The following is a 12901-nucleotide window of genomic DNA, read 5'->3' as shown; positions in this document are numbered from 1 at the left end:
TATCACCGAGGGAGAGAACAGGCAACAAATCTACGAACCATTTCGATCAAAATAATACATAGATGTGTGTGTGTGTATATTATAATCCGAACCGCGGTGGCGTTTTCATCATGTGGGGTGGCCTCAGTTCTTCTCCATTGTCGGCATCAACTCGAACGATGTTAATGAAAGAATAACATTGGATTATGTGTATAAACCCGCACAATAAAGCGCAAATAAACATACACATCACGACGTGTTTATTCGAAATGCACAGCTGTCTACAGCTCAATTTTTTCCCTGTAACGTTTCTGTAGTGGTCGCCGCCATCAAAACTCAAACGGAGAATTTGTTTTTCCACCAAAAAAATGACTTAATCAACCGTCGGTTTTGGTGAAATATTTCAAGGAAGGCATTTGTTCAAAAACGCTTTAATATTTAATATCGATTATTTAATTGTTTGCCAATAAACTATCAGTTGTTAAACTGTGGCTTGTTTTTATTCATTAATAACACCGACGGNTGTGTTGTTAAACTGTGGCTTGTGTTTATTCGTTAATAACACCAACGGAAGACTCAGGATCATCCTGACTGAAATTCCATCGGCAAGAGATATATCTTTTTACATGTCTCATGATTCCCCATGCTGTACGAGTTTCATATACATCATTATTTGGAATTGAGTCATTTATCAAACAGTTTAGGGCGTACAAGCTACTACACACATGATAATTAACCTTTGGCGTGGGCGACCGTTTTTCAACCACGTGACTTCCATCGTTTGGGCGTGAATAACTACCGACATATGTTAGATGTATTTTATTACTTTTTGGTTAAGTAAATACTACCGTAACTAATAAATCACAAGTCGGTTACTCGATTTCAGACTTAGCGACAGTATCTTGTCTGCGTAAAAGCCAGGAAGTCTATAATCTCTTAATTTTTTTTGACTGTCGCTGTATCCAAAGAAGTTTTCCTAATATATTATTAGAATAACTCCCTAGTGTGTTATAGTAATATTACAATATTAATATAGTTTATTTAATAGAATATTAGTATAGTAATATTTCTATAGTGTTATAATTTTCTATTTTTATTCAAAGTTTAACTACAAAATTTAAAATATACAGCGTTTTTAAATTTAAACGTTTAATAGCGTTGGATAATTGCTCATAAAAATTAAAACATTCTATAGATGTTTAATCAATTATTAACCGTCATTTTTATTTTTAATCATATTGATACAAATACAACACATATGTTTGCATTTTCCTATTTATATAGTTGCTGTATTAAAGAAGTTTCTAATGTTAAGTATTCAGTATAATTTCCATTTAAACGTACCGTCAAACGAACCAACTTAATATTTTACAGATTTCATCACTTCATTTTTGTCAACAATATTTTGTGTTTCTTAACAATACTGGTAAATGTTTAACTGTCCCAAGTTTGGCGATACATTAGTTTAGCATATTAATAACATATTTTTTATTTCTTAGAAATGTCACTCTTCTTTATGCTTTATTAATACTGTTCACATAGTGATATATAGCAGAACATTTTTATCGCTATTACGCAGTGAAAGAACTAAAATATCTCACGGTTAAAATACATTTCGGATAATTTTTCTTTTTTTTTTAATTTCAGCTGATTGAAAAATGTGTGTAAAAAGTATCTGCATTGTAAAAGGCAATTACGCTGCATTATGCGCCTAATGAAGATCTATGCGCATATTGTGGTTTATCAGGGCCGTCGAACAACAACAATAAACAAAGAAAAAAAGTTGTTTTTGTAGCTATGAAAAAAATGAAAGAAAGAATAACACCAAGCAGACAAAAATGGGGGGCGTAATGAGCCGCGAACGTATTCTTCCGCCCGCGGACTCTCGTGATGGACACATTTCATCTATCTTCGGTGTGGGAATTTAAGCCTTTTACCGTGTAACTCTATACAAAATTAGATTGTATCTTTTATCACATACAAAAAGATTCACGAACCAGGTGCTTTGGCATATGGTGAAAAATATCGAACGATCTAGTTCACCCACACACTGAATGGATATAATAATATTGTTATTGTAAGTGCTGCGTATACGACTAATATTATGTTTTTGGACAAACAACCGCCTCGTATTCAACAGTTAAGTAACAATAGAATAGGTACAACTTAAGAGCCGGAAAAATTGTTGGACTGATAAATTTGAAACATGCGTATCAGTTTTAATAGAATTATAAAAGATTTTCCGGCATACATTTAAAAATTTGATGAGGTATGGAAATCTAAAATGCGTTCGGAGTGTCATAAACACATTTGTCGACTAATTGATCATCACAAAAATAAGCAAAAATAAATCTTAAATTTCTAAATTGTGATTAAAATGAACAAACTGGACGAATACAATAATTTAAATAGTTGTCGTATATAACAATCACTCTATATACTCTACTAGAGTAGAGTATTCCTCTCCCAAACCCTCCTATGATCTGTATGGCTCTTTTAACTATCACGTTGTTGGTATTTAAATGTACGATGTAAATCTCGAAAAGACAGTCATTAAAAAAAAAAGAGTTAGACTTGTAAAATTTAGAATGTCACAACACATTTTCTGTAATTTGATCCCAATAGTGACATAAAGGCGTGTCTCAAAATCTGAACAATATACAAGTGCCTGTTATGGATTACGGTGCAACGGCTACCTCAATCTTGTGCATCCTGTGTAGTGTGGAGACTGTTTTTGGGTTTCCGTATCCAGGAAAATAGGTAGCTAAATCAACTCGATACCATCAATTCGTCAAGAGCATCAACAAAAAAAAAATATTTCTGTAAACAGATTATTACAATGGTGTACAACTATACCATTGTTCATAAGTGTTATAGATTTGACGAGCAGATAGGTCAAGACTGTCGATAATAGAGTTATTATGTCTGACGTTATTAAACAGATTTTTACAGTAAATCACGATCGAGATGCTTATCCATTTGGTCTTTCAAAATAAGCCATTATTACAACTATTATAAATATACGAATTTTATATATTATTGTTGTTGTTATTATATTATAACATTTTTCCAGAAGACGGGTGACAATGGCTTCTAATTTTGATCGAGAATCCCCTACGATGTGTATTTTTTTGTGAATTATGGGTAGACAAAATAAAAGGGATCCTTAACGAACTCGCACATTGTATTGGTTACTTACTACCGGTTTTCATATTATGGCAAAAAACCATTATAGATTGTGTCATAAATTATAACTAGGTAAGGTAAAGTAATGTATGGTACTAATAAACATTACATTCAGAATATTTTTTGCTTAATTATAGGGTTCTCTTAATATTTCTTGTTATATTAAAACCAATAAATTTTCAATTTTTATTAACAAATATTTACCTGATGACAGTTTTGTTCTAATGTAACATTTATTATTTTAATATTAATTTTTATTTATATTTGAAAAAAAAAAATCTAAACATCCTGAACACTGTTAATATTAAACTTTAATAGGTATAGAACTACTCAAATAAATTCATTGCATATTCATTATTTCTGACAAGTACTCTTATTCAAAATATTATCAAAATCCATTGTTGTTACTATAACGCCACGATAAATCTCAAGTGGGTAATTTTGTTTTATCTATTATGTTGAAATTTAGGTATGTATATATGTAATAAAAGAACTTTATATTTTACTGAATATGCTGTAAATCTATATTAAATTATTTAATTTGTATTTAAGGTTTGCTTCTTATCTTGTATATACCATTATATGAATTTATTAGATATAGTAAAAATATTTAAAAATAACTAAAATTTGAATTTATCAGTAAAATTTTATAAAAATGTTTAGGAACCTTCGAACTAATAACTCAAAAATAAACAAATATCAACTAAAAACGTGCTTTTTTAATTTTAATTGTGTCAATTTTTTTTTTTAATTAAAATTACTATACTTATATTTTTTTCAGTATACTTTAAACTTCATAAATATTTGTTTTGGCACAGCATCAAATTATACTTACAGAATTGATTTTATATTATTACTATTATTTATATTTATGTTCCAGATTTAATTAGTTGTATTTAAAATTAAGTTATTTATTAAATACCTTGGAGTATGAATGACATGATGAAGAAATTTACTACTTCGATAATAAACAAAGGATTATTGATTATGGTTAAATGAAAATTATTTTCTTAGTGATGCGATTATTAAAAAGAATATTGAACAATTTTCAATTTACTCCATTATAATATGTGATAGAAATTTATTTTATTATAATTGTTAATATATATAATACGTATTGTTATCAGTTTTACAGGAGAGCAATAGAAATAAATAGGAAAGGGGACACTGAATGTATGGGTAGTATGTACAGAGTGATTTTTTTATCATAACCCACTCAATTACTTATAGAAAAATAATAATAATTAAAAATTTTTTTTTTATTATTATCTTTAGTTACACATTATTCTTGAATTATTAACTATGTAGTACTTTTTAAGTTCATCCCTTATGCCTGGTAAGGGTGTCAACTTTGTTTTTTTAAATGGTAACACATATTTTTGATTTAATAAAATGTTTGAGTTTTTAATTTTATAGTAAATGGCATTTGAATTTTTAATATAACTTAATTCGTTTACTAGATATAATCATTTAAAATTTCAAATTTTTGGGTTAATATATAGGTATAATACACAAGGGATTACAAATATAGGTAGCTAATTAGTTTTTTATAATATCGATATTAGTAGGTACACAGAATTGTTATTATCAATTGTAGTAAGGCACAGTGTTATGAGTTTATAAATACACTAACTGACAATACAGAAAGTATATCTATTGATAATCATAATTGATAATAAACAATCCGTGACTGAGACAGCAATGTCATAAAAATCCAATTAGCTACCTGTATTTACAATCCCATGTGTATTATACATGTATATTAACTCAAAATTTTGAAACTTTAAATGTTTATATCTAATAAGCTAATAAAGTTATATTAAAAATTCAAATGCCATTTACTATTAAATTATAAACACAAACATTTTATTAAATTAAAAATATGTGTTACCATTTAAAAAAACAAAGTTGACCCCCCTCCAAGGCATAAGGGATGAACTTAAAAAGTATTACATAGTTAAAAATTCAAGAATAATGTGTAACTAAAGATAAAAAAAAAAAAAAATGTTTAAATTATTATAATTCTGCAAGTAATTGAGTGGGATATGATAAAAAAATCACCCAGTATATTATTTCCATTAAAGGTTTCTGAGCACTTTTTATTAGAGAAAAATGTACGATATTACATTGAAAATATTTTCTAAAATGCGTTTTTAAATAATTAGTATGAGTAAAATTGAAAAAATATTATTTTAAATGACATTTGTTCAAATATATCTGAACACTACATATAATCTGGTTTATATTAGGTATTTATAATACTTCTGACTGAATAATACAATAGAATTCTATTGTATTTTGTTATAAATATTTTATTTTAAAATCCTTTCATTTCAATGGAAAAAATATTGTACTTTTTATTTGTGAATTTTTGCAAATTTTCTTAGAACAATAATATGTTATTCGTTACAGCGAACATTATTTTTTTTTTTATTAATAAAATTATATCGAATTATGTTGTTGATCTAAATAATATCACAATGAGAGACTTAGTTACTCTTAAAATGGACTACAAAAATATTATGGGATTAAAGCTTAAGGATCATTTATTTTATAGGAGATTAAGCATGAATGAAGTGGTTTGTCCACTACCTTGGAGTCACGAAGATAATTCCGAAGAAATTACTTATGGAGAGATAGAAGTAGCAAATAAGAGTTTGTCGGATGTTGTTGATGCATGTTTGTTGAATGGCAATTATACTCTTGGTTATGCAATCGTTTTAAACGCTATTGAAAGTATGGGGATTACATACTTTTATCGGTTCTGCGAGTTTGCAAGAGAAATGAATAAGAGAGGTGCTACAATAATAGAATATTTAAAAGAGTTTGACATAATAAGTCCATTGATTGTATCGAAATTTAATAGGGAATGGATTTCTTCTGAGTCGTATGAGTGTATATTAATTGTTTACAAAAAATACGGAAACAAATATAAAGATTACAAATTTAATAATGTAGACGAAGAATACAGAAGTGATTTATTAAGCTGCATGGATTTGGTGAAAGATAAATTATACTTTGTAAAAACTGAGTCTCATATAGAATTAACAAATAATTTTTCCAAAGAGGAATCAATACAAATATACAAAAATAATGTTCAATACATTTCGAAGCTGATCAAACTTACTTATTCTGTTTTGAAATCTGTAATTCAGGGTGAAAGTAAGAAGGAAAAATTTTTATCAACATTTTTTTGAACTATATAAAGTAAAATAAAAAGCTTTTTTATAAAAAATATTTATTTTTACAATTTATATAAAAATATTTTGCTATAAAAAAGTATTAATAACATTTAAGGTAAAAGAATCTATGGTTTATTTTATTAAGTATTGATTTAAAAAATTTCATCTCTTACAATAAGTGTACATTTCAGTGAGAATTATGTGTTGTTAAAAATCTAACCACGGGTAGAGTGACTATTGCTTTTAGTTGGCTAAAGTTGGAAAAAATTCCTGAAATATTTTTGAATTTAAATCCAAAAGTTAACTAAAATTTAAAATGTGTTGATAATGCGGATTAATGAGCACTACAAATTTATTATTTTGTTACTGTAGATGGAAGTTCATGTATTGTGTGTATGCAATATGGTGGCATGGTCAATGAAATTTACAGTTTTATTCCATGTGGACACGGATGGTGCTGCGACAAGTGTATTATTCTAATGGAAAAATGTCCTATATGTCGTCAAAATTTTACAGATATTCAGAATTTCAATATTTTGACACCCGGGTCATTATTGAGTAAAAGTAAATTTATTTAATAATTTACTGAAACATTAATGCAAAAAAATATTAGGAGCTTCTTTTTTTACTGTTGTACAAGCCGAAATTTTTTATTCAGATAATAAGTATTCTTAATGAATAAATATGTCATTATAAATTATTAAATTAATTTTCAATATTTCCATCTAGATTATCGGCTTTTAAAATCAATATGCATCTTTGATCGAGAAGGGGCCCGTTGTGTAAGCTGTCTAAGTAAAATAAATGATGTAAATCCACCAAAAAAATACGTTATGATACCATGTGGCCATGGTTGGTACTGTAATAAGTGCAGTTCTCAAATAAATTGCATTGTATGTAACAATAAGGTTGAAAATGAAATGTGTGTATACTTATAAGTAAATGTAAATAAAATATTTTGATGTTTCAATGATTTAAAAATGAATTGAAGTTCTTTCCTTTAGAAATATTATTTATATTAATTTTATTTCTTTTCCTAAAATTTACATTTCCTTTTTTATACAATATTAAATTATCAAATAATATTATTTTTAAATACACATTATGAATACCTAATTAAACTCGTAGCATTACTAATGATATTACTAATTCTAATACTATAATTATAAGTTTATTTATCAGGAGGATTTCATTATTATTATTCATTTTTATTATGTATGTTTATATTTGTATTAATAAGTAATTTTAAGTTAAATAATTTTTTCTCATGACTGTAACAACTTAAAATTGTTAAATGTTTATACACATATATAAATTATATAAAATTAAATACATTGGTTTATTATTAATATATTAAAATTATTCTTAAAGACTTAAACATAACACTTAATGAAAAAATTAGAAAATTATAACAGAATTAAAATAGAATTTTTTATTGTATTTGTTTTGTTGTCAATTTCAAACTTGCAAATGGAGCTAAAAAAAAAGTTAATAAGTTCAACATTTTTATTATAAACTTTCATAAAATCAACTTTAATGTACCAAAAATTAGGTTAAAAATGACATTTTGCACTGATGATTTTTAACATATTAAAAATCAAAGTTAATAATAATTTTTAAATTATATTAAAATTATTTTTCTTTAATGTAAATATTTGTTAAAGTAAAACATCTTTAACGAAAGGAGTTTTACTTCATTCGCGCGTACTTGTAACATACGCTAGTTTTTTACTAATTAGTAATAATTTCAAAAATAGAGTTGTTAGAAAACTTCTAATTGCAGATTTGAAATACAGTGAGAAAAATAGATTTAGAAAACTATATTTTTAACTCAGATGAAATTATTTTTTTAGACTATATAAGTAACCAAAATTATGACAACATATAACTGATGGTTAAACTGCGATGTGGAAGGTAAAAAAGTAAACCACCGCATCAACATTTCTTAGTAACAAAAATGAACATAATATTCACTCAAGTAAAAGATTCCGGCGATAGTCCTCCTTCGAATCTCCAGATGTGGACTATTATAGAAGGTAAGAATGGTCAAGTGAGGTAGGCGAAGTAGAAGAATAGCAACTTGGAATTTGTGAACCCTACTACAATGCTGTAAACTAGATAACCTAAAAATAGAAATGGCATGGATGAACATCGATATTCTGGAAGTTTCTAGAGATGTACCAATAACTAGTGTGGAAAATAACACAGAAATTATGGTGTTACCTATTTTTATTATTACTAGTTTTGATTGTCTGGGTACCATTGACAATTAAAAATGTGCATTACTGGATCTTAATAACATGACTAGATATTAAATGAGTACATTGACAGGACACGGTCATCTGTGTAAACATCTCCACACAAAAGGAGTGACAGAATCACAACTGCGCAGGAAGTGTGGAGTAGAAGAGTATGACTCATTTCACATAATGTGCGAATGTGATATCCTGGCCACATTAAGAGCAAAACATTTGACAAAATCTTTTCCTGAAAACAAGGTATCAAAAACCTAAAACCCAAAGAGATAATTAATTATTTTAGAGAGACAGGAATCTTTAAATACATTAAGGTACGGCTTAGTAGAACGTTCTTTATATAGGTAATCAACAATAGCAACAAAACTTCGGTGGAAGAACTTATGTGAAGAACGCGAATTCATATAATTCAGTAAGAGGTGCGAATAATAGACCTATAAGTTAAAGTGCATCGGCAGTTCTTGACCACCTCTATAAAAAATAATCAAGAAGATTGATTTTAAACACTGTCAGATATCATGTATATTTGTTCCAACTATGACATGTCCCCATTGCATAGCGATACCACAACGTTATTATTTAAATTATTTATTAATTTTCAATTTTTTTACGATAAATTAACTATATTGTATTGAAAATATTTTTTAGTGTGCGTTTTTAAAAAATTAATATACAGAGTGATTTTTTTATCACAACCCACTCAATTATTTACAGAGAATATATAATTTAAATATTTTTTTGGTTACATTTAGTTACACATTATTCTTGAATTATTAACTATGTAATACTTTTTAAGTTCATCCCTTATGCCTTGTAAGGTCCTCAACATTGTTTTTTTAAATGGGAACATATATTTCGAATTTAATAGTAAATGACATTTGAATTTTTCATATAACTTTATATGTTTATTAGATATAAACATTTAAAGTTTCAAATGTTTGAGTTAATATACATGTATAATATACAAGGTATTACAAATACAGGTAGCTAATTGGTTTTTTATGACATCGATATTAGCAGGTACACAGCATTGTTATTATCAATGATAGTAAGGTACATTGTTGTGAGTTTATAAATAAACTAACTGACAATACAAAAAGAATATCTATTGATAATCATAATTGATAATNCTCCTTCGAATCTCCAGATGTGGACTATTATAGAATAAACTAACTGACAATACAAAAAGAATATCTATTGATAATCATAATTGATAATAAACAATCCGTGACTGTGATAGCAATATCATATTTATACATTTTAGCTTCGATGCGAAGCCGAGAAGGTATTAGTTTTACTATTATGTTTTTTGTTTTGTGTCTATTACCACTTTTTCTCAGCTCTCACCGAACGGATTTCTTTCAACGATACGTCAAAAGATCACAAATCGTATCTAGTCGAAGACATTACCCTTCAAAATTGAAAAAATTTCCCTCGTTCCCCGTAAATGGGGGAAACCTCCAAAAAAATTACAAATTTAAAAATCGCTAAATTTCGAAATTTTTTCAATTTTTTTTACTAAAAACTGCCGTAACTTTTTCAAAAATGAACATATCAATATAATTTTTTTTTATATAGATGTACTTTAATTTGAAAAAAAAAAATTTGACCTTTGGACATGTCTTCATGGTGAAAACAGCTACCGAATGCTATTTTTGTGTGAAAATTCTCGATTTTATAATTTACATTTTTTAATTTAAAGTGCTATAACTTTTTAAAAAATGTATGGATCAATACAATTTTTTCATGAGAAGTAGTATTTATATACATCTTTTATTGGGTATACTTTTTTTTTAAATCAGACATTTTTCTATATATGGGGGGCTTAAAATATAAAAAATGCCTATATAAAGTAGAACTTTTTCAACTTAACTTTTGAAAGTGTTCCGGAAGGTCTGACACTTTTATATATATCTTAAATTGAAGCTTATGTAATATACTTTAATTTCAAAAAAAGAATTTGACCTCTGGACTTGTCTTCGTGGTGAAAGTTGACATCAAAGTTAATAAAAAATTACGATTTTTGTAAAATAATTTTTCGATTTTATATGTTATATTATTTAATTTATATTTTATATAACTTTTGGAAAAATGTATGGATCAATATTATTATTTTNCTAATCAATATATTTTTTTTTTATAAAGATGCTCGATGTCTTTATTTATCATTTGGTATATTTTTTTTGTAAATCTGACACTTAACCTGCCCACAGGGGGGGATTTAAAATGACAACTTTTTCACAAAAAATTTACTTTTTCAACATAACTTTTGAAAATGTTCCGGAAGGTCTGACACTTTTATATATATCTTAAATTAAAGCTAATGTAATATACTTTAATTTGAAAAAAAAAATTTGACTTCTAGACTTGTCTTCATGGTGAAAACGGCTACCGAATGCTATTTTTGTGTGAAAATTCTCGATTTTATTATTTATATTATATTTAACTTTATAATGCTATAACTTATTGAAAAGTTTATGGATCCACACAATTTTTTTATGAGAAATAATATTTTTTAATAAACCCTTTTTCATTCGACATACTTTATCTTAATCGAGATATTAATAAGGAACCAGCAGATCAAGTAGCTTTTGGAATAAAACACCAATTTTTTTAAAATTAAACACTATCTAAAGATTTGCATCGAAGCGTTTATTTTTGATAGTGATTTTAATCACTGTCAGATATCATAATACTTAATCCAACTGTGCCACGTCACCACTGTGCCGCGATCCCCCTGTGCTGGGTTTTTTTGTATAAATTCAATGATAAACATTTTTTTTTTTCATTACCGGAGTTTGCTTCAAAAAAATATATAATATTTTCACTAGGAGTTAAAGCGATGAGAAGTACTACTTAATCAATATCGTCACAAACCATGATAACTTAGGATGATAAATAGACACATTAATTCCAGCGTTAACAATTAATGTGTCAGCAGCATCATTTGCTATTTTAATAACAAATTCATTTCATACTTATTTAGTTTTAACCCTTAAACAGTCGCGTGGGGGGCTAGCATGCCACCACATAAATAAAAACGGATGTATTATATTTCATATAAGGTGTACATAGATATAAATTTAGAAGATGGTTTTTATAGTAATATTGAATCGATTTTCATAAATAAATACCTTCCAAAAAAAAAAATGTATGACTTAAAATATCCATCAAAATTGAAATGGGTCATATTGACCCCCACGCGACTTGTAATGTTAACATTTTTTTTTGGACTTTTATTTTTTTTGGACTTTTATTTTTTTTAAGATAATATTTTATCGTAAATGCAAAGTTATAATCGATATTATGTGGAATTGGAATTATGTAAATTTGCCACCGTCTGTGCAATTAAGTTTTAAAAATAAATAATCTATTTAGAATTTCCACTACTCGATGATACGGAACAAATAAGAACAAAACATGTAATAAATACATCGCGTATATTAAACAATATGCAAAGATTGTTGGAAGAAAAAGCAATGTTCAACAGACTCAGAATAATTGTATATATTCGTATAATAATAATTAAATGTATTGTAATATTAATAATAAAAACGCATCGAAGCTAAAATTCAATTCAGAAAAATGATTATATAAATGTAAATAAACTTAAAATTAATAATATAAGGCGTTTTTGAGCTCAAAGAAATACAAGAAAAATTAATTTAAATACATTTTGTAATAGTAAAATGTTTTGTTTACCGTCTTAAAAATAAGATTATGCAGTAATTAAAAATAATTTTTTTACAAACCAAAATATTTTAATGAAATTTTGAAAATTAAGTTTTTTTTTTTCGTAATATAATTTTTAGTAATGCACATAATTTTGTATTTTATTTATTTTTTAATTTTAATTTTTGAATTTTCATCCATATTTATATATCATATGGTAAAAAATAATGTCTTTTATACTTTTTTAGAAATGTGGTCTGATAGACCCCCACGCGACTATGAACGTTAAAAATAGGCACGCGCCTGCTAAAGGGTTAAGCATTTCATAAATCGAATTTTATTATCATTNAGACCCCCACGCGACTATGAACGTTAAAAATAGGCACGCGCCTGCTAAAGGGTTAAGCATTTCATAAATCGAATTTTATTATCATTTGATAAAAAGTTGTCCTTTAAAACATGAACAACCATATGGCTTTCAAAAAATACATCAGAATATTTTTTATTTAATCTTCGACGTTGTCGCTCTGAACTTTTTATACTTCTTACATTATTCTGATAACTATCAAATACAACAATTACATCAGTACCAAAGTGTTTTTTTTTAAGTAACATAAGAATCACAAA

The 12901-nt window shown here is 26.7% G+C and overlaps 1 protein-coding gene across 7 annotated transcripts; it reads left to right on the top strand.

The window, feature by feature from the left end:
• Positions 1-1289: 1289 nt before the first annotated feature.
• Positions 1290-7539, top strand: LOC126894375 (uncharacterized). 7 transcript variants are annotated; one of them, XR_007701386.1, is made up of 7 exons: positions 1290-1405; positions 1627-3237; positions 3484-3634; positions 5723-5961; positions 6032-6327; positions 6720-6911; positions 7077-7539. XR_007701386.1 is itself a non-coding variant. In XM_050665342.1 (7 exons), exons 4-7 carry the CDS (start codon positions 3621-3623, stop codon positions 7283-7285), a joined length of 1020 nt encoding a protein of 339 aa, XP_050521299.1. In that variant the 5' UTR covers positions 1290-1405; positions 1627-2739; positions 3053-3237; positions 3484-3620; the 3' UTR covers positions 7286-7529. The 7 variants fall into 7 exon arrangements, 6 of the variants coding, with proteins under 6 accessions (XP_050521299.1, XP_050521302.1, XP_050521301.1 ...); XM_050665342.1 differs by having other exon boundaries at positions 1627-2739; positions 3053-3237; positions 5723-6327; positions 7077-7529; XM_050665345.1 differs by having other exon boundaries at positions 3484-3596; positions 5723-6327; positions 7077-7529.
• The last annotated feature ends 5362 nt before the right edge of the window (positions 7540-12901 follow it).

This window comes from Daktulosphaira vitifoliae, unplaced genomic scaffold, assembly GCF_025091365.1.
Source record: "Daktulosphaira vitifoliae isolate Bord-2020 unplaced genomic scaffold, ASM2509136v1 Scaffold_1, whole genome shotgun sequence".
Classification (NCBI taxonomy): Eukaryota; Metazoa; Arthropoda; class Insecta; order Hemiptera; family Phylloxeridae; genus Daktulosphaira; species Daktulosphaira vitifoliae.
This window is presented reverse-complemented; position numbering and strand designations above follow the sequence as displayed.